We start from the raw sequence: 22,567 nt of genomic DNA, 5'->3' as shown, positions 1-22,567 counted from the left end.
AAACAAGTACTATGAAAACAATCAAGCCATTGCCATATTATTCAATAGTTTCCCCCTCACAAAAAGTGCATCTTTTGTTTATAGTAGGGAATAAAGCTTTTTCATAAACAATAATGTAACTGGACTGAGGATTGAATTAATTAGTTTATCATTGTATTATGATAGAAAAGTCTGTTTCCTTTTAATCGAAGGCTATCAATCTACAAACAAATATGGACTCTAAATGTTCAATAGTCCTGTGAAACGGGGTACCGGATATAGTTAAACGAGCGCACCCAGCTTTTTGACAGACGGTGAAAACACAGCACCGAGGGGCGGGACGCTCACTCGTCTCTGACTCTGATTGGACAGTATAATTTCGTCATCCACGAATGCCTGTCCTTTTGCGCTGTTTGATGACGACCACGCTACAAACGTAAACATGGAGGAGAAAGAGGCACTGAAAAGGCAAATTGAACTTCTTCAAAGTAAGTCGCTGGCGTAAATCATCGACGGGATGGTAGAGGTAGAAGGTAGCTTACAAACTGAGTGTCTGGAAATTAACTGCTTTACTAACCTCTTGTCTGTCATGAGAACAGCATGACTGGCTAGCTAAATAAATGTTAGCAAAGCTGTTTGTCTGACTAACTAACGTATGACCGGGTGTCTTATCGTTGTAGTTTTACTTCTTCTTCACTTCCGATATACTGTGCAACTTCTTTTTGTTAATCCACAGATCTCATCAATAACCACAAGAGTGTCCATGGCAACACCCCTTTTACTAGAACTGATCATCCGCATCCAGCAAGACCAGTTTTGGCCAGAGGCAGGGGTCAAAACACGACTTTCTTTCATCCACACAGCTCCAGGGGAAGACTGTGTGCTCCTCATCCCCATGGAAACTGGAGGAAGACCTACTCTCTCAGTAACACTACCCCACAACCCACTATTGGACAGCCCTCAGCCTCTACCTCCTCATCTGTGGCTTTACCTAGTCCCGTAAAGGCAAGAGGCGTATCTCACAGCACTTCACTGCCCAGTGACAGCCAGAGAGGGGAAGCTAATAAAACCAAAACTGCCACTTTATCATCACAGATTGCTCCAGGAGAGAAAGAGGAGCGTTTGAGTAATATCAGGATTGTTGCAACGGGTAGGGCTTCCACAGATATTCTGGGAAAAACAGGGAAAGGGGCACCTGAGTCTGGGCGTGAAGATGGAAGAAGAGGTTCAAGCTTGACTGGCAGTAATGTGCGACAAGAAGGTCCTGTCATACAAACTCCGGCTTTTCAGCAGAAGGCTGAAGGGAGGAATGTAGTCCTGCTGGCAAAGAAAAACAGTGCATCATTGCCATCCTCAGTCACAACCAGTGCTTCTATGAGTGTGCAGAGCAGCTCCCAATTACAAGTCAAGCCTTGTATTCCAGGGAAAACCAACACTGAGAGTAAACCAAGGGTTGTCATAACAACCACTGCAAATGTCACAGGTAGTAGTGCCACCCCACCTGTCTCTGCTCTGTCGAATGCATCGCAGACATTCTCCTGTAACCTCAAGTCTTACACCAGCCCAGCCCAAGTGAGCACATCTACCCTGAAACAGTCCAAGTTCACCTGGGTGAAGAACCAGAATACAGGAGCAGCAGGATCCACACAGGATAGATTTGTTACTCAGGCCTCAGGCAAAAGTGTGAGTGCTGCCTCAACATCACTTTCAAATGCTGGAGTTGCTGGTGGAAGCTCCCCCTCATCCATCACCAGTAGGAGAACCCCTGTCAAGAAGTTACCTCGACGGCTTAGTTTAGTCATAGGAGCCCCCAGGACCTCCAAGTATACGTGGGTTTCTTCCACTGCTGGAGGCCAAGCGAAGCTCTCTCGAAAACCGCTATCACCCAGATCCCTAGCGGTTACTCAGAGAGCTTTGGAGAAAGGAGATGCCACCAAGAAGTTCAGACCTGCCTCAGCTCAGTCCACCAAAATGAGAAAGGGAATAGCAGCTTCCTCCTCCTGCTCCACCAGCAGCTCTCTTAGTAGCCGTTATCGCTGGAAGGCAGGTGGGCATAGTGCCTCTGGGGCAGTGGCAGGAGGGGTAACAGTGGCTCGTCGTGGGTCTGCCTTCCACTGGACCTCAGAAAAAAACAATAAAAGCGTGAAAGGAGGGTTTGGTGTTTCTCCGTCTACACCCCAGCGTGCCTCTGTCCAGCCGTCACCCTCCCCTGGTGGGTTCAAGCTCCGCAGCAGGATGAAAATCATCCGGCGGGCTGCTAGCAGGTGAGGAAGGGGAACAGAAATGCAGGATTGGATTTGTTTTTTCTGAATCAGATTTTTTCTTCTGTTCTGGGGCACTTTATGTTGTTGCTCACAGGTTGGAGCATCACTGTCTTTTGTCAGTAGGTGGCAGCAAAGTATGACTTATGATGTGATATTCTTTGAAAGTAAGCTAATGGCAAGGTGCATTATGGTCAAATTTATTCACAAGTTAAATAGACAATGTTTACAATCTAATGACAAATGTAGCCTGTAATTAATATTCCTCTACTCTTTTGCACATTATCCTGTGACCACAGTGAAACTGTATCAGAGAGGGTGACCAGTCCACCAGCAGTGATGGTAAGCAGCAAGTATACCCTCCGTAGGCGGATACATACCTTGGCTAGGAGCCCTACATCTGTGAGGAAGACTCCATCCAAGGAGCTTGTTTCTTTTGGTCGACATAAGCTGCGACGACTCTCCCCCACTTATTTTAGGACAGGTAAGGAGTACAAACTCACCCCACACTTTTAGTATAACTTGCACACCACAAAGGAATGACGTTTAAACCCAATTTAACTTTTTGTAAATTTTATTTTAAATGACTGACTGGCAGTATTATGCTGCAAGTTACAGACCTGTAGAGACACAAATAAATGATGACTACTGCTTATTATTTTCCCGCTTGGTTTCACAGAGAGCATTTGTTCTGCAGAGTTGCTCCGTTATCAGTCTGTGCTATGACTAATTGCTCTAATGAGCTGTTAACCACATGGCCCTCCATGGGAAAATAACATTACATGGTTAGAGGATGACATATACCTAATCTGGCAGCTAGTTGTGATATGGCTCTTTCGTGGTGTAGTGCTTTTAGTAGACAGGTCTATCACCACAGCTAATGACAATAGCTATTACAGCCATCTCCAGCAGAGGGCAACAGCTCATATTTGTGTACCTCTCATAGGCTCTTTGTGTGGCTGACTGTCACTGGAGAGGCCTATGGGGTTGCTATAAGAGGCGGAGGGGGGGAGGTTAATTGATTGCCCAATTCAGCCGTGATGGTGAACAAGTGCCGATAGTGGGTAATTTGCAGAGGTGGAGGCAGGCAGTGCCGCTGCTATCAAGCCCTGGCACTACTCTTCCCCCAGTAGATAAAAAGGAGCTAATGCATAATTATCCTTTTGCAAATTGGATTGTTTTAACGAAGTGTAGAATATAGGCCTAACCTGATGGAAAGCAATCAGTGTTTTTACAACCCCACTCCCTCCTGCTCATCCTCCGCTCCCCTTGCCCCCCCAACCCTCCGGTCATTCTGTGTGTACCCTACACGCTTCATGCCCATCTTGGTGTAATCTCCCATAGTCAATGGAGTCAGAAGGCATTAGAAAAGCCATCGCTATTAACATTAGGCTTTATTCATCCCCTTAGCTCTGTGTCTATCAGTCTATCAGTCTACCCATCAGCTTTTCACTTCTTTTCTCTTTCTCTGATTCAATTCTCTGCCTTATGCTTCCTCTGTGTTTTTCTTTTTCTTTTTTTTTTTTTTGTTCGATCAGCTTTGATTTCCCCTTCCCTCCTCATCATTTTCCCCTCTTATTCATGTCAGGTGTACACATGTGATTAGCCTTAATGCTCTACAGAAAGAATGCTTGAATTTCCTCCAAATAAAAAGTGGGTAGTCGGTGTCAGAGACAGAGGAAAGGAAGAGCAGGAGGAAGTGTGGAGGAAGGGAGACGAAGATGGAGTGAGAAAAGCAGCTAGTAGCCGTCTGTGCTTCAGATAAGAGCTGCTAATAAAGAGCAAATTGAATTACTAATGATGGGAAGCAGAGTCCTACAGATGAGCCTGTTAAAGACCAACCTTATGACCACACACACGCACTCAAACTCACACATGCATGATAATATACTCACAAACAATGTTTCTTAATTTCCTCTTCAATGACCAGCTTTCCCTTCCACTCTCCATGTTGGTGAGGGTATTTTTTTAGGCACTCGGTTATCTGCGGTTTAATTTAAAGAGGGCATAAACCTAAGTGAGTAGTTAGGGCCGTAATGAATCGAGAGGTATATGTGTGTGTGTGCGTATGTATGTGTACGCGTGTGTGCTTGCATGCACCTAGAGACAGCCGTGGAGCCCAGATAACCTAATAAAGCAGATAAACGTCAGGAACGGACAGAACACAAAGTAGAAGAGTGCTGAGCCATGCGGCTTCAGGCCCCATGTGACAAGCTTTTGGAGTGGTGAAGGTCTCTATCTAACTCACTTTTTCTCTCCCCCACCATCTCTTGTCCAGTCTCTCTACGAGTCTATTTCTACTGCGTGGCTGTCTTCACCGTTCCACTGGTTATTTTTTCTGTGCAATATATTACTTTGCAGACTCCAGTCTGCGTTGCCAAGATAATCTTTTTAGGTTCTGAATCTTCCCATAATGTAATGAGAATGAATCTTTATTCCCAAAGTGCTTTCTAAACAATTTTGATAAGTGATAATATAAAAGGAACAAGACTAAACCAAATAGCATCAACAACCATTTCAAATATTTGCCATGTATTGGATATCACATCACAGTATAAATACACATTTACATCAAAGCAAATCAGCAGTAAGACAGGAATAATGAATGAAAATGGTTATTACATCACGCAGAAGAGAAAATCTACAGGAATCCATAGCAGTTGAAGGAAAATGAAGGAGTCTTAAATGGTTGCATTAATAAGACTGAAGGGAGATTATGATTAAGTGTCTCTGCTTGGGTTACTGAACAACAATATAGAGGATAAAGGTGATTCATGGTGAAGAACAGTTTACGCTGGAAGTGTATACATGTGCATGCTTGCTTGGGTAGTATCCTGTTCCAAAAACTACGGTGTCAGAGTGGAGTCAGTAGCAGATAGAGGTTTACGTTGTATCTGTTACCTTGTATAAAAGTTTTTCAGGTCTCGCATATGGTGGATTAATTAGCAGAAAGGACCGTTTGTGTGGCTTTATTTAGTATATTTGTACAGCAACAACACACACACTTGTGACAGATAGAGTTACTCTTACTACTCCCTGCATGTGTCCGTGGTCTTGTGTTTTATGGCCATTTCTGTTGTCAGTTGGTCCCCAGCCCCGTTTATGTAAATCATCCTGAACCAAATCCTTTAACTGGCAGACACACACACACACACACACACACACACACACACACACACACACACACACACACAGACACCACAGAGGATAGAGTTTTGACCTGTTTGTGCCTTGGTGCAGGAGTGGTTCACAGTCCAGCAGTGGTAACTCTGCCCTCTTCCCTCTCTCAGCATCAGTTTACTAAAACCCACCCCCACATCACCCTGGCCCCCCACCCACTCTCGCACCACCACCAAGGAGCCCATTACCACCATGAGAGAGTCCTTACCCCTAGTCCCCTCCCTTGGGGATCCTGTTACCGTGCTGACGATGAGCCCATTTATTTCACTCATAAATCACGGCTACGCTGTCCGTCAAGGCCCTGCTCTGACTGACATTTTCCACTTTCTCCAGTGGTGTTACACCACATATATGCATACACGCACATGCATGCAAACACAGTCAGGGATACAGTGACCAAACAAGTCGCCTACTGATCTGGTGTAATAATATCATCATACTCTATTGATCCCTTAGGAAAATTTGGAATGGCAGACTAAGCAACCCCGCTGTCCTTAAAATCACCTACACAAAAAATGTGCTAGTGGAGATTACTGTAGTCTATCAATTAAACATCTGGTAACTTACTGAAGTTGCCCCTAATATGTTACATACATATGCATGACCATTTAGTTGAACTGACGCTACAGGCGATCACCTGTCTTCCAAGTGTGCCAAAGCTAATCAAATCACATACCACCCTATACCAGCTAAGAAACAGTTAAAACTCAGAAGTAGTCAGTGACATATTAGAAACCTTTTGAAACCTACACACCCATATTTTATTGAATTCAAATGAAAAAAAATATAAAAATGGGAGTATTTCAGCAATCAAGAAAAACAGCTTTGATTTTAGGTTGATGAAATGAAGTTTTGACATTGTCCTCTGCATTTTGAAAGGGTTTCAGAGAGTCCTGTACGTCTGATAACTTATTCAGTCCATAGTGTCCCTTTTAATCCTGCAGCTGCAGTGAAAATTTAAAAAAGACAAAAAAAAAAAAAAAAAAAAAAAAAAACACAAATAAGAGGTTTTCATATGATAAGAACGATGTGCAACTACACTCTGAACCCAGTATGGCCTTTTTTGGCTGAGGCTTGGTGCAAAGCATGTTTGTTTATTTTTGTTTATTTGCATCACTCACTGGTTCACACTTGCTCCAGTTTCTCCCGCTTTTCCTTCACACTACAAACACTTGTCCTCCTCTGCCTTGTTACACGTTCTCAGTGACTCACTTTCCCACATTCTGCCACTTGCACAGCACAGACAGACACATCCAACTTAGAGTGGGCATGAACAGTCCCGTAAATCACTGTTTGTTTGGATGTCAGAGTACACAGTTGGTGTTGCCATGTGCAAACTGTATGCGTCACACTATATCCCATTTGTGTATACTGATCTTTCTGCATAGCTTTTATTGGTCACAAATGATTTTAATAGTTTGGTGTGTGTGTGTGTGTCTGTGTGTGTGTGTGTGTGTGTGTGTGTGTGTGTGTGTGTGTGCGCGCACAGTTATTGGTGTATGTGTTTCTCACATCAGCTGCTTTTCTAAATACCGTTCTCTAAATGCCATTCCCCGTTGCTCCCATAGTATTATCAGTTGGATACCACACACACTGTCCATTTTCACATTCACTCAGCCTGTGTGGATCCTATCTCAGTGTACACACACACTCACTCACACACACACATAAACACACGCTGGCATTCTGCTCATTCCTTTGCACTTTCTCAGGCTCTCTGTGTCAAACAGGTGGACCACTGTGTTCTCTTTCTCTGTCTTTCTCACTCTTCCTTTCTTTTTATATCTGTCTCCATCTGTCTCATGTGCACATGCTTTACAAGGCAATTTATACACACACACACACACACACTCATACACACACATACATACACAAACATCCCAAAATCCAAACATTTTTGCATTGCCATAATGATTTCCCCAAGGACTGTTAACATTTATAAAATGATTACTGATTGGATTGCGTTTTGCTACCTGGTTCAGTTTTGGAACCAGCTCTGATTTAGCAGATTAACTCCATTTGCTAATCCCACAGTCAAATGTATTTGATGGCAGACTGACACAAGCATTCAAAAACATGGTCATGTTTTTCAAAACTTCTTGAAAATATGGTGAAATGCAGAATTTGCAGCACAGTGCTCTTGACTAAGAGGAGATGCACAAGTGCAATGAATTAAACATTTAACACAGCGTCACATGAATGCACTGTTTTTTTTTTTTTTTTTTTTTTCCTTTTTTTGCCCACGAAATTATGTCAAAAGGTTCAATAAGAGATTTGAAAGGATTTTGAGTCGATTAACAGATATGTTAAAATGCTTTCAATTCCTAAATTTCTACCTATGTATCTGTCTGATTATCTGCCATTATGAGGTTGCATGAATAGCTTGGTTGCCCAGTGAGATTGTGTTCTGTATAGGACTGGTTCAGTACAAGTGTCTGCCTCAGGCCACAGTAACTTTTGGCATTTTGATTAACCTCATAGGACCCCGAGAACACACATGCTAGTGTTAAAACCTTTTTACCTATCTCCATATTAGTACTCCGCCACTGTGTGTGTGTGCTGAGACCCCTCCTTCTCTGGACACTCATCAAACTGTCAGCTGGCCATAATTAAAACGCTGATCGACATGACTTGGGAGGGATCAAGATGCAGATATACCTCCCAGGCCTTGATGAGGACACAGAGAAGATGGATCGCTTCTGATACTCAAATTTGCTGACCCTGATCAAGTGATTGGATAACAATGTTTGAAAGCATTTCAGAAAGTCCTCTGAGTGCTTTACTATTGGGGAAAAAACACTTTTTTAAAGTTTTTTATTTTCATAATTTTGGATTGGTCTAGATGTCCTGCAGTGTCTTATTATCATACCAGTGGATCAGTGCTTTGTTGTGTAACCTTTAAGATGAGATCAGTGTGTGCTGTATGCCGTCATCACATCACGAGTGTTCTTATCCTGTGTATCTGTGACGGGGTTGAGAGACGTGTTGAAATGTGTAATCAATACTATTGGGTCCAGAAACTTTAGCCTGAAATTGCTGTGACTCCTTCCCAGTTAAGGGGTAAATGTTTTCTTGGTATCCAGAGTGGTGGCCCATGTGCCAGGATGTGTAAATAAATCAGAAACCTAACAGGACACAGGCGGAGACCTACTAATTATTTGAGAACATATGGCAAGGAAGGTGGGTGTCATTGAGAGGTAAACTGGCCTGGCTCAGGGAAGTGGTGTTGCCATGTTTAGCTATAGACCATGGCCACTGAATCTAATCTAGAAACGGATTAATAATATTGTGTTTATTTTGCTGAATATTGGAGTATGAATTTGAATATAGTAAATTGATTTGTCAATAATAATGATTTTTCAGCTGCCAAGAAATATTTAAAAAATGAAAATGGCCATTTTGTTGATTTAATATTAGTCTTGTTTGAATACAGTTATGATTGTTATTAATATTTTTTTTGTTATGATGTGATATTTAATTTATAGACCAGATACTGGGATCAGCGCCAGAAGTCCATTCGGGAGAGATTTCTCGCAATTTAGTAATTTAAGTAGCTCATATTCAGTTCTAAATTAATTGTGCACCCGAAATGTAAAAAAAAAAATGTATGTTACTAATATCTGAACAATCACATACCACATTCTTCATAATTTCTTCTTGAGACCAATAAATTGTAATAGGCTGTAGCTTGCCCAGAGAGTGAAACTAATTAGTTGTCCACTTTCTTTTAATGGCCGTTTTTGTTTGGCATTTTTTTCAGGATTTGATATTTAATATATTCTGAACTCTGCTCGCACCAATCAGTCTTGAATTGTTTTGGTACTTTTGTTAGCTGCTGATTGTCAGTCAATCCAGTGTTTTGGGGTCTTGTTGCATTATGTAAAGCTATGACTATGATGGTAAGAGAGAGGGGACAGTCAGGGGTCTTTAGGAGGTCTACTCCATAAATCTTCACCTTTTGTCAGTCAGAGAGCATGCTGGCACCGCCTCACAACCCCACACCCTGCTGTACCCCCTACCTTATGACAGTAACTCTATCCCCCCCAGCTCTCATCCATATGTCTGCACACACTGATGTGTTACCATAATAATCATAGGGGTTTGGCATTTACATGGGAAGAGGAGCAAAGAGTCTGAGGAGTGCCTGGCATGTTAATTATGGTGCCTCCCTCCCCACATGCATGGACACATGCTCCAGTGGGGATTGCATGACTGATTTGAGGGTTGGTCACTGGATGGGTCATCCTGGCCAGGGCTGGGTTAGATGGGCACTTAACATGGAATTGAGGACTGGTGACATAGGGGTGATTTTATAGAGCTTCAGGGTCATGTTAAGATCTTTGGGACACTGAGAAATTGCAGTGCCTACTCTCATCATGGTAAACACTCTTCCTCTTGATGTACTGCAATGAGAACCTTATTTAGCTTCATTTAGCAGGGTTATTTGTATCTATGGATTTATCTAAAGCAACATTCCACAATCTGTTTTTCATGGTCCAGAGCACTGCTTTGTTTTCCTCAAGCCATCTGATTGGGGTTTGGTTAAGACCTAGGTTGACAGATGAATGCAGTTAACAACCTGGAAAAAATACAAAACAAACAGTATTCTGGACCCCAAGGACCAGAGTTGAGGTCCTTGGGTACCACGGTTCATCTACAGGGATGTGAGACAAGGTATGTTGTACCATTAGTGGGATGGTCAGGGGCTTGCGGTGTTATGTCATTTATACAGAAGTCATGGCCATCTACACTGACCACACAAAGGCACACGGACTCAACAACATCCTTACTTTCTCTACAGTATTCCTTTTTCTGGTCTTTTTATCAGCATAATCAAATTTTGCAATCCCTTACCCACCCCTTCACCCTCTGCTTACCTATTTCTTCCTATCCAGAGGGAGTGAATATATTCTCTTAATTGATGGGTTGGCTGCAAGTCTTGATAGGCTGGTGGAGCCAAGGCCCATAGTCATAATGTTTGTGAAGTTTGTATGGTGACCTGATCAGCCATTCTAGCTGTTGAGGTTTTATGAGTATAAGTGAGGATATGCCCAGATCTCTCTCTCTCTCTCTCTCTCTCTCTCTCTCTCTCTCTCTCTCTCTCTCTCTCTCTCTCTCTCTCTCTCTCTCTCTCTCTCAGTCTCACTCACACTTTCTCTCACACTTTCTCAGTCTTCTGCCCTCCCCATCCTGCATGCTCCCCTGGCCCTCTGTCTCGACCTCAGAGCCAAGCTCCAGGTCAAGGCCCCAGGCCGAGGGGAAACCTGACCCCAAATCTCCTTGACATGTTTTTCAGCCTTTCCAACTTTCCATTTCAGTCGTACCAGCCTAGACACCCGAACCCCAAGTCTATTCTGGTCTTGTAGAGTTATTCAGTGACACCCTGCCACCCCCCTCTTCCCCCTTATCGTTCACTACTACTCCCCACCCACCTAAGTGCCTCCTTGGCTGTCCTCGTCACCACCTCCCCAAGCCTCTGTGTCCCTCCCATAGAGGCAGTTAAGTTTTGTCCCATCTCTAGGGGCCCCCAGCTATTTGACTGTGTGCTTCCAGCCATGATTGGTATGCAAAACCTCCAGCTCAACAACCCGACTTTCCCCTAAGCTCTTAACTTCCCTGCTCTGCAAAGTTCTATTAGACTTTCGTGACTAGATTAGCCCTGCTAAACCCACCAAAATGTTCTTGTTGCCATCCCTTTCTACAGGTGGGCCCCATATTTAACCCCCAGGAATAATGTTGTCAGTGCTGGGAACCAATATGGGGAAATGATGGACAGGTGTAAGCTGAATGATAGATTGGTGCTGTCAACCTCTCTCTGTTTGTCTTTCATTTTTCCCATCTCATCATTTCATTCAAGCATGTTACTGCCCTTTCTTCAGTCTCACTTAAGTTCCCTCCATCCCTCCTTCCCTCTACACTCACAACCCCCAACCCTGAGCCCTCCCCATGCCAACCTCCAACACCACACCACACACAAATATACCAACAACATTTTCCTCCAACCCTCTCTCCTGTCCTACAGACTCAGTTGTGTGTGGTACTTAATAATGGATGATTGTTTGTGTTTGTCAGTCAGCGTGCTCTTGTTAAATGGCTTTAAGATAACTGCTAATTCCAGCAGGACTGTATTGATTAGCTGCGCTAGGTGGGAATTGTTATACAGCCCAAGCAGAACACCCTCCACACACACACACGCACACACACCCCACCCTCCTCCCCATGTTCCTTCAGTATCCTGCTCTTCTCCTCTCTCATGGAGGGTCTCTCTCTGGCTGAATAATTAATGCTTAACCTATTTAATTAGTGAGATTTGCTCTGAACAGAAGCAGAGTAATTGAGTCTTCAACCCTGTGTGTGTATGGTGTGTGGCTGGGCGGGGGGCGGCCAGTGCAGATGAGTGTTTGTGTTTATCTGTGTGTATTCACACAGATGTGTGTCATGCAGTTGGTGTCAGCACACTGTGCATGGTGATTGAAGCATCAAGTGGCTCACTCTGTCTTGCACATTTGAGTGAAACGGCACGTGCGATTTGGAGCACAGTGCTGTGGCTTTGATGCGACTGGCAGTGTGTTGGTATTAGTGGAGTTGGCATTTGAGGTAGTGGTGCTGTTACTGCTTTCGGTATGGCAACATTGGCACTGGAAGCTATGTTGCTTGCCAGTTGTGGTCATTCCAGCACGGTGGGCAAGATTGGCATGGGTGGCAGGAAGGACTTAAGTAATGATAGGCGTTCATCTTAGGCTGGAAGCACTGGTTGTGGTATTAATATTACAGGCCAAAACAATGATGATAGGTTTGTTTGCAGTCGTTGGTGTGGTAATATAACTTTAACACTTTGACCCTAAATTGTAACAGAATAAATAGATAAATTGTAGTCATGATATAGTCATGATACTGAGTCATAATAAGGCAACTGTCATTGTTCTGTGGTACATTGACACAGATCAATATGTTGTAATTAATTGTTTCTGTGTATTTTTTGTGCAAATTGAACTGCTGCTGATATCCTACGGGTAGCTTAATGTCAATTGGATTAGAACTTTACCCGACTCACAATTTCCAGAGTTGCCTCAGCACTGGCCTTTCAATACAACATATCGACTCCTCATAACCCACGCTTCCGTTTGCACAAATCAGATTTTCAATGACTGTCCACTCATACTGTTGCATGGAGTTTCATTCAACCCTGAAAAGTGAGCACAGGTCAACATATAAATACAGTGTCCCAGTTAAATGTTGTATCACTTCATCCTGTTCTCTAAATTTGTAGCCCGGCTTGGTGATTTTTATCAGCAGTTCTTAGCATCTGTTAGCACTTGTAATGGTTCAACTGTGGTCCTGCAATCACTGACAGTAATTTATAGCGTGTCAACGCTGAGTGGTCAGAGGAGGCCACTGGTCTCTATTCCATCAGGTCTTAAGGGGGAACAAGATTGTGCTGGCTTAGACCTGGTCAGAGACCTCAAATCAGGGGTCACTACTATTTATACACACTTTGGACTGGTTCAGGATGTACAGCCAGATTCAGAACTCATATACGCGTGCACACATGTGCAAGGAGATCACACTACTTGCATTCCTGCGAGTGAGCTGCAGAGGGGGCTCTGCACATGTATACTGCTGGCTCAGCAACTTGGGCAAGTGTTGAACCTCTGACCTTGATTAGAACCGAGTTGAGGTAGACCATCACTTTGTCCCAAATTCCAAGAAAGATTTTTTTTTTTATAAATCCATGCAAATGTTTTCATACAGAATGCTTTTCTAAAGGTCTGAAACAACTTGCAGCTAAGTGCTTTTTTTAAAGTTTCCAGTTTTGCAGAAGCCTTCCTTTATGTGCTTTTGTCATTTTTGTATATCATTTCACCCTTTTGATCCATCTCTATCACAGATTATTAGGAATATAGCAACACCTGAAACATAACACATTTACACTCTGATGTCAACATTTGAGCAGATCTAAAAGGAGAAACAGTCCATTTTTCTGAGATAAAACAAAAGTAAAATGCAAACCATAAACAAAGGATGACAACAGTTAAATGTAAAAGCTATGCTTTGACAAAAGTTTATAAGAGATTTAACCAATTTTACCAAATTTACCCCCAGATAATCCTGAAAGACAAAAAAAAAAAAAAAAAAAAAAAAATCTATGTAATATATGTACATCTGCACAAGGAAAATTTCTCTTTAGTACATTTGTGCAAAGAGAAACAGTTGTTAGTCTTGTGTTTTCTTGTTTTCAAACAGCACAAAAGGAAAAAAAAACAAGACCCTTTCTTTGATGGCAGACGGAAACCAAAATCACAAACCTTTTTTGAGGTCCATGATGCACATCATCAAAATTTTATGTCATTGAAATTTCATGACACTAACTTTAATTACATCGCTAGTGCTTGTGTCTACATTTGTGATCTTCGTCTGGTTAGTCAAACAGCCTGTTTTTTTTTTTTAAAACCTGTGTAAAACCAAAGCTTTTCTATTTATGAGAAATCATTAGAGGTGCCTAGTTTACTCCTGTTTAATTCTTGGCATTCAGAATAATCAGAGTACCAACCAGCAACTTAAGTGCTCCATGCCTTTAAAAAATATCCAGTGACAATTATGAATGGAATAGATGTGTCTTCATCAGTGTCTATAATTCTCATTTGTGGTCCTGAAGGTGGGCATTTGTTAAATACCTGAACACATTGAGACAGTGGTTCTTTCTGACAAACATGCATGCCGGCTCATACAAACAAACACGCTGTTCTGTTTCACCATTAACAATTATGACTCCTAAAATAAATGTCTTTCTCCTGATGCCCCACACATTGCTGTGTGCCCCTGCATGTGTGAGGAGGGGAGGGGAGGAGAGACTGACTCTGAGAGAGAGTACAGTATTGATCTGGGGCAGTTCATTTTCTGCTGTCCCCGGTGAGTTGCTCTGGGGGAAATAGCTAGTTTGTCTCCTGTCATTGTAGCTTCAGAGTTAAAGAGGAAAAAAGAGGAGGGGGAAGAAAGCCACTTGTCTCACTGAGACAAGAGCATCACAACCACAGGGACTCCCACAGTCACAGGGGAGCTCTACGATCAAGGAGAATGCTACACCCATTTGGTCTCTGAATGTGATGCTTATGCAAGGGATTGATATACTGCTTGTGTGTGTGTGTGTGTGTGTGTGTGTGTGTGTGTGTGTGTGTGTGTGTGTGTGTGTTGACGTGTGTGCGTGCAAATGCACATCCACAAACAAACACACATGCACACTTTTTGTGGTGCATGTGTGGGGCTAATATTGTGTGGGCTTGCCTGAAGAAGGCAGTATTGATCATTTGCCGTTTACTGTCCCCAGCTCCCTTGTGAATTGCTCAGTGTGAAGTGGTTAATTTGTCTCCTATCCAGGAGGCGTCTTGGTGTGTGTGCACCATGTGTGTGTACATGCCTGTGGTGTGTGCGGTCAATTTGTCTTATATCTTGGGGGGGGGGCTTAGCTGTTAAATACCTCACTCTGTCTCTGTGGAGACACACACTGATATCATTGATCCTCTTGTTCAATGACAGTAATGCTAGACTGATTGCCCTATAGTCGTCATTAACAATATGAACTCTTGTTGGTAAAAATCTGAGGAAGTGAGAATCTTTTTTTTCTTTCTTTCTTTTCTTTTCTTTTTTTTTTCAAATAGTTTTAGTTAGCATACAGACTGTCACTATCTTTGTACTGGATGCACAGAGTTCCAAGGAAGCATGATTGGTGTAAATTGGATTGAGATGGCTTGGGTTGAGACAAAGATTACGATTGGATTTAGGGATAAGTGTTGAAGTTAGGTTTAAGAATAAGAGCGAATATTTTGACGTTAGTCTGGCACAACTTTTGATCAAAGTTGCATTTGGAATCTTTTGGTGTGAAGACAAATGGATGCTCTTCATTAATTTCACTGCTACACTGGAACTGAGTTAGCTGCAAACAATTAGTAGAATAATCGATTAGTCGCAAAAAATTTAATTAATCACCAACAATTTTGATAATCGGTTAATCGTTTTGAGTCATTTTTAAGAAGGAAATATCCAAATTCTATGACTCCAGCTTCTAAAATGTGGTTTCTTTAGACCTCTATGACAGTAAACTAAATATCTTTGAGTTGTGGACTGTTGGTTGGGACCAAACAAAACATTTGAGAATGTCACCTTGGTCTGCAGGAAATTGTGACTGGCATTTTTTATTATTTTCTTACATTTTATGGACCAAACCACCAATCAAAAAAGTAATCAACAGATTAATTGATAATGAAAATCATTAGTTGCAGCTCGTCCATTGCAGTAGCAATAAACTCTTTATATTAAACTTTTTAGCATGTGAACATGAGAAAAGGTTGACGGTGACGGTACAGTAGGTTACAGAGGGTCCTCTCAGTGTTCTGCTTGGTCACTGGATGCACTATGTGTTGATAGAGCCCTGCCTCTCACTGAGAAACATCCTGTGTATGACAACTCATCTTAAATCTGAAAGAAAGTGTGTGCACGTATGTGTGTGTGTGTATGTGTGTGTGTGTGTGAGTGTATTTGTGTGTGTGTCTGTGTGTGTGTGGCCAGCCCCACGCCATTGCATCTCTCTTTATGCTCATTTATAGTATAAGACTATGTATGTAGAGTTCATGCCCCCTCATCTATTTTTGACGAGATTATCATGCAGCCTTTTCCTCACTTAGCCTCCCTCGTCCTGTCTCTGTCACCACGGCTGGTCTGACAGGGTATTCTTGGCTTAACCAATTTGATGCAATGCTTTTGGAATTGTGACAGCAATGGAGATTGTTTCCCTAATGCACACTGACCAGCTTCAAGAAAGATGAATGGAAAAATACACCCAGCACCAGAATTAAAATGGTGTTATCCCAGTCTCTCCAAAACCATAATACCAAACTTACAACCAATGCTAGTGACATTTATAAATTCACAGTATTCACCTTCATTTTGGTTAATAGTTTGGTGTGTCTTCCATACAGCAGCAAAATAAATAAATAAATGAACATTTGAATGAATGATTGAGTCAATCAGTGAAAATAACTGCATATTTGTCCAGTAAAACAAAGAAAATGGGGGTCCAGTGGCGTGCTTGGTAGATTGGGTACCACATACCATTAAAGCTAGTCCTTATTGCAGTGACCAGGGATTTATTCCACCTTGGGCCCTCTGCTTTATGTCCCTTGCTTACAGAACCCCCACAACAGTCCATAAAGATGAGCAGTAAATTGCGTAGATGTGCACCATTTATAGTAAGGATGTGACACAGTCTGCAAATTTGTAATAGATTATGCAGTTGTGAACACAATTTGCAAACTTGTAAAAAAAATGCTTGGGAGCATACAATGCATCTTAACTTGCTTGGTGTACACATTTGCTCGTTTGTTTGACAAATTTTAAACTAATTTTACAACGTTGTATTTATTTTTACAAATATTTTCCCACATTTATTATCTATGATGTCATTGAGAGACAATCCCTAGAAGTGACATATGACAGTATGACAATAAAGTGAGCATGCTGTATCTTTTACTCTGTGGAGTGAAGAGACTATGTTTAGGCGGCCGTAGTATCACTGAAATGATGCTTTTATGTGTAATCCTACAGTCTGCTGTGACTTTGAAAGACCTTTTATTAGTACATTTGCCTCTGTGTATATTTGTGAGTGGACTATGCCAGCGGTTCAGCAGCGGTGTCCGCTCCAAGCAGATGCCCGCTCCTGTTTGTGATCAGCATTTTCGCAGGCTGCTGCCAGCTCTCCCTGGCCCAAAGGGACCAATTAGAGCCTGGCAGCTGCACCCAGACTGCCACCATGGAATGAGGGTCCTGTGGGTGGGTGAGGATGGAACATAAGAGAAGGGCATATAGGCTTAAGGAAACATGTGGACATGACAAGCAATACGAGTTATTAGGGTGTAGGTCGTGAATTAAGACACTGATGAAAAGATGGAGGGAGCTCAGTGAGTGCAGAAAGTGACCGATTACTCAAGAGCAGTCAGCGAAGGAGAGAAAGGTGGAAGGAAGTTAGAGGGGAAGAGTGTTTATTTGAAGGCTTGTTTCTTCAGAACACCTGCTGGTCTTCAAAAGGCTCAGAAAGGAGAGAGCGTCAGCCCCCTGGCCCTCTGCCGCCACCAAATTAGCACCCGAGCCGACAAGAGGCTTGACTGTCCCTCATCATACTATCCCCCTTTCTCCCTCCGACCCATGGCCCCTTCACCCTCACCTTTCACCCCAGAAAATATAGTGCATTATCAAGAGCTCGGACTCCCCTGTTACTGAGATTACCATGGCGTGGGGCCAGAGTGAACGGTCAGACAGCAGTTCATTAGTCCAGCAGGACCTCTGCATTGCATTGAGACTCAAGGGTCAAATATCAGAGTCAATGCCAAGGGTCACCTGTAAATCTATACTCAACTTTGGTCATACCGACTTTTACAGTAACATAAGGAGGCCACTTTCTTGTTATTATTCTGTCCTCTTTATATATAGTACATTTACACTGTCTTGGGAAGAAGTTGGGATCTGTTAGAGACTAAATGCATGTAAATTCTGCTTACCTGCTTCTTTAAATATGAAATAGCATCTACACACCTCCCTTGGAGTGTTTTTGCATAGTTACATGGGCTAGTATGCCCAAGCCCAGTTCCTTATCATGCTCTCTGATTTTCAAACTCGTTTTGTCTTTTGCCTAAATCTAAAGACTGGTTGTGTTATTGTCTTAAAAGTGCAAAGCTCCCATCAACACACCACCCATTCATGATAGTGAGCAGTTCCTTCTCTGCACCGATGCTAGAACTGGTTGCATAGACAGAGACAAAACATAAGATGGACATTACACAGTATTTGCAACCACAATTGAATGAAAAAGCACAGAGTAAGTAGTTGTCACCTCTGCAACAGTTTAACCAATGAATAGAAACTGCTAAGTAATTAAAATGTAACAGAGTTTTGGCTGTTCAGCTCAGTAACATAATGTTTGATGGACACAGGGCTATAGGATCAACCTCAGCTTAGTGTTTAGCTCCAGATCTAGTTCTAGAAAGAGTTTGAAGTCCAACATAACATAGCCCTACAACAGTCATTTTGTCAGTATGAATAAAACTTTTATTTACTTTTATTTAAATAGTATTTAATTTATTATGTTTTACTTTTTCATTTTGCCTCTGTTATAGCATAGCAGTGACAGTACAAAGTATGAAGTATAGAAGGAACAAAAAAAAATCAATGATAGACAAAGGGATGATATAAGTATGATTGAATAGGAAAAATGGCATGAGAAAATTTCAGGTGGCTTTTTGAAAAAAAGAAAAAGAAACAGTGTATCATTCATCACCACCAACTTGCACTTTACACTATGTATTTATGCAAAATGCGTATATGCATCAGTAGTCATGTATGCTAAGCACTTGTAACCTGGTATTTTTCTCCCTGCTCCTCCTTTGTGAATTTAACACAAAGTGTTCATTTTACACCACACTTAAAAAAAAAAAAAAAAAAAAAAAAAAAAAGGATCATGTCATCTCCACTTCAATGAATTGAAGGAACATACTAATATGTGAAAGAAAAATTATCTTGATTGCGTGATACTGTGGGATAAATGGCGAACTGCTGCTCATGTTTTGTTCCCCTGACCTTGAAGGAGTGAAGGAGTGCAGCTGTATCTCAGCCCAATCTTGATCCCCTGAAAGGTGTACCCCTGCTTAAAGTTACAGTGTAAAGAAGGCCAAAGTATGCCATAGGAACAGCCTCATCCTCCTGCCTATCTCACTCTCTCTTTGACACCCCATCCCCCTCTCCTGCCTTTCGTCAGGCCCCAGCTCTGCCCCCTTCTCTCTTAACACTTTGACACATTCATGATGCTTGTGTGTCTCCCGACGGGGTTGTAAGTCACCTCTGTGTCTCTCACTCAGCAGCTGAAACAGAAAAGTTCAGGGCTAGTGGCCGACCGGCTGGCTGAGCTCAATCACTCACTGGCCCAAAAGAATCACCAGCATGATGGATGTGTACTAGGTTGGCATCTGCAACCAGAACCTCACTCTTGCTTTAAATCTACACCCCTGAGGCAGGCGTGGCCCTTGTGGGTGTGCGATTGTATGAATGTGTGGTGATTGACAATACCACAGGATCTTGCATGTGTCTCCAACCCATCACTCACTATGATGAAATAAACACTCAGCTGAACATTGGTCTACACTTGTACACCTGCTCTTCTGCCGGCCACTGTCTATTTTTCCCCTTTTTTGTCGCTTACTCCCTGAGTGACGCACAGACACACACACAATCCCCTTTTTGCCGTCCTCTGGGACTGCTTAGTTGCTTGGGGGTCTTGACATGTATCAGTTGGGGCAGGGGTTCACATCCCTTGTGGAATCTTCTGTTGCCCTTTAGGGATCCACTCACTTAACCTTCAAGTGCCCCACTTGGAAAAGGCTTTATGACACATGCTACCATCCACCCTTTCACTCTGTCTCACATGAACGCACAGGCTCCAGAAGTACACAAATAATGACCAATTCCTAAGTGGACAAAGCCCCGGGCTCTTCCTTTTGATGCTGCTAATGGGATCTGCTGATCGACAGCAGTAGTCATCCCTTTGACCAGAGCAACACTGTGCGTGACAAATATGACATGAGACACGTATGAAATGCATGTGACGCAGACATTAGAAACTGAAGGAGTCCCAATCATCACTACAGATTTTGTCATCTCTTGGGGTTGGGGTCAGGGTCAAGCCTGAGGTCACAGGGAATGTGTTTTTTCTCTCTGTTTACATATTGATGCTCTTTATGGGTACAGGGGCCTATGGCTACTCTGAAAAGTACATGTGGGGACTGTTATTATTCAATTATTCATCAAGGATATTGTCAAGTCCTCTTGAATATGAATCAACATTAGGAAAGAGCAGAAGATGCTAAGCCATGTGTTCTGCATGTTGTGTGGAGATTTTCTGTTGAATCTATAGAGCACAGTTGTTTAATCCCTTGAAAATGAAGTCCCATAATGTAATGACATAAGCTTCATGCTGATGCCATAAAATTAATTACAGATCAAGCATTTCTTGGAAATAGGCTGATCTGATCACATCTGTATTACTGACTATGAGCCAGTGTGGAGCTCAGATCCTAAGGCTGTGATTCTTCTGTCTGTTCTGTGTTTTAATCTAAAGGTGGCCAGGCTTTTGCCATCATGTCTCCTTGGCTATGGAACAATTTGTCTGAGGATCTTAGGTGAAGAAAATTTGTATTTTTTAAACACTTACAGTTTTATGGTTTTCTTTCTTTATAGACTCATAGATGTATCCTCAGAGCCCGGCGTTTCTCAGTATTATAGCAATACTTGGAGACATAACATCATCTGTGATCTTGGATATCATAATATGATATCGCTTTGGCTCCTGGTATTTCAAGTCTGGATTCCAGAAAAAAAAATATTTTCTGAACTTACTAGACTCTAGCTGTTGTGTTCTTTCCTTCAATATCTTGTTCATCTAGCCACATTACCTCCCTTGTGTACAAAATATCTCATGAAAGCACCAATACTCCTATAAAATCAAGGTATTCAGTCACATATATTGCATTATGCATGACTATATCATTATTACCTTGTATTCTTATATTTTTGTCTTTGCTATCTTGTGTTTTTTTATGTGATTTTTTTAAAATGTATTTTCTTTGACATAAAACTTTTTTTTTTTTTTTTTTTTTTTTTTGAAAAGTGCCATGTAAAATTATTATTATTACCACTAGACTATAGCCTATTCCATAATCTTAAACAGCTACCAGTATGGGCAGTGGGCATGTGCGTGAGGCTGAGTGGAAGAATTCCCCCTCCTCTGGTCAGCATGAGGGTCCTGGGTCAGTCGGTGTATGTTACAGCTGATGGTTTCATGGCGATGATAGACGACGCCAGTAGCCAGTAGCTTAACCCCCCATTCTCCCCCTCTCACCATTACCATCACCATTACCACAACCCACAACTACAAACACAATCTCAGTCCCTCCCAAAAGCACGCCTGTCCCTTAACGTGCGCCACTCCAGTGATGACGTCACCACACAAGCCAACAGTAGATGGCTATGGCATGTACCAGTGTCAGTATAGAACCCTACCCAACCATCAGCCTGTCAGTCCGTGTCAGCGTACCTCTTGAACCCAATGCATTAATGGACCCTAGAGCATTCCCCTCTAAAAAGACTGTAGCAGGTTTATCATTCATGAACGTTTTCTTAAATATAGTATTGTCTCCTGTTCTGCATGTTACTTGAAACTGAAGTCTTAATTTGCTTGAGAGACAGTACAGATCTGGAGAGCCATGGGTTAATGTTTAGCCGCTTGTCCGTCATCACTCTCAGTGCCCAATTCTCAAAAGGCGGTGCCATTTTTAGTCCTTGAGAATGCATCAATGTCACAAGAATACACACACACACACACACACACACACATACACACACGCACACATATGAATGCTTTATCTACGTATATAGATGAACAGCACTCAATAACATACAAGTTTAGAATACAAAGCATGGACGCTCACTACAGATACATGGCGTAGTAGATGTACAGTAGCTTCATATATATCAAGCTACACATGCCATTTTCCTGTTAAACACACACACACACTCACAAAATCTGCACCCTGACAACAAGTTGGGGGTCAAGAGTAGATCCACATCATCAAGCAATATACCCAGCATGCCTGTCTATCATCTTTGGAAGAAAAAAAAAAAGAGCTGCATGATGAAACTTTGGGAATGGGGATGAGCTTACAGTATCAGTGGTAAGTGGTATGGAAGCATGTGGGTACTGATCTAGGGGCCCACTGGTCTCCCTTTACCTTTCCCTAAGATGTTGCACGCTTAAAACTTGCTCACATGCACTGTCTCTTGCTTTGTGCACATGCTAGACATGCTCCTTGTAGACAAGCATTCATATGACACCGTCATCCTCACCATCCAAGCGCATGACTCCACATACCTGCTCTGCCACGGACAAAGCTCAACACACATGTGCCTGCACATGTCAGTATGCGCCAATGAGTTCTAGGACATGGTACTTTCTTAAGACCGTGGCTTTTTTTTTTTTTTTTTTTTTTGGCAGGGTGGAGCAACAGACTTGGTCTCCATCTCTGGGTAGCCTGTCAGGATCTATCACTGGG

At 42.3% G+C, this 22,567-nt stretch overlaps 1 protein-coding gene across 2 annotated transcripts in view; it reads left to right on the top strand.

Annotated features, from left to right (window-relative positions):
- Nucleotides 1–380: 380 nt before the first annotated feature.
- The window catches only part of zc3h3 (zinc finger CCCH-type containing 3), a 50,303-nt gene continuing 28,116 nt past the window's right edge, over nucleotides 381–22,567 (top strand). For both annotated transcript variants that reach the window (XM_030050017.1, XM_030050016.1), the window contains exons 1-3: nucleotides 381–467; nucleotides 716–2,243; nucleotides 2,540–2,724. In XM_030050017.1, the coding sequence (XP_029905877.1) occupies nucleotides 422–467; nucleotides 716–2,243; nucleotides 2,540–2,724 (1,759 nt within the window). In that variant the 5' untranslated portion in view covers nucleotides 381–421. The remainder of the gene's footprint in view (nucleotides 468–715; nucleotides 2,244–2,539; nucleotides 2,725–22,567) is intronic.

Source organism: Myripristis murdjan, chromosome 4, assembly GCF_902150065.1.
Source record: "Myripristis murdjan chromosome 4, fMyrMur1.1, whole genome shotgun sequence".
Classification (NCBI taxonomy): Eukaryota; Metazoa; Chordata; class Actinopteri; order Holocentriformes; family Holocentridae; genus Myripristis; species Myripristis murdjan.
Note: the sequence above shows the minus strand (reverse complement) of the source record. Positions and strands in the feature narration are given on the sequence as shown.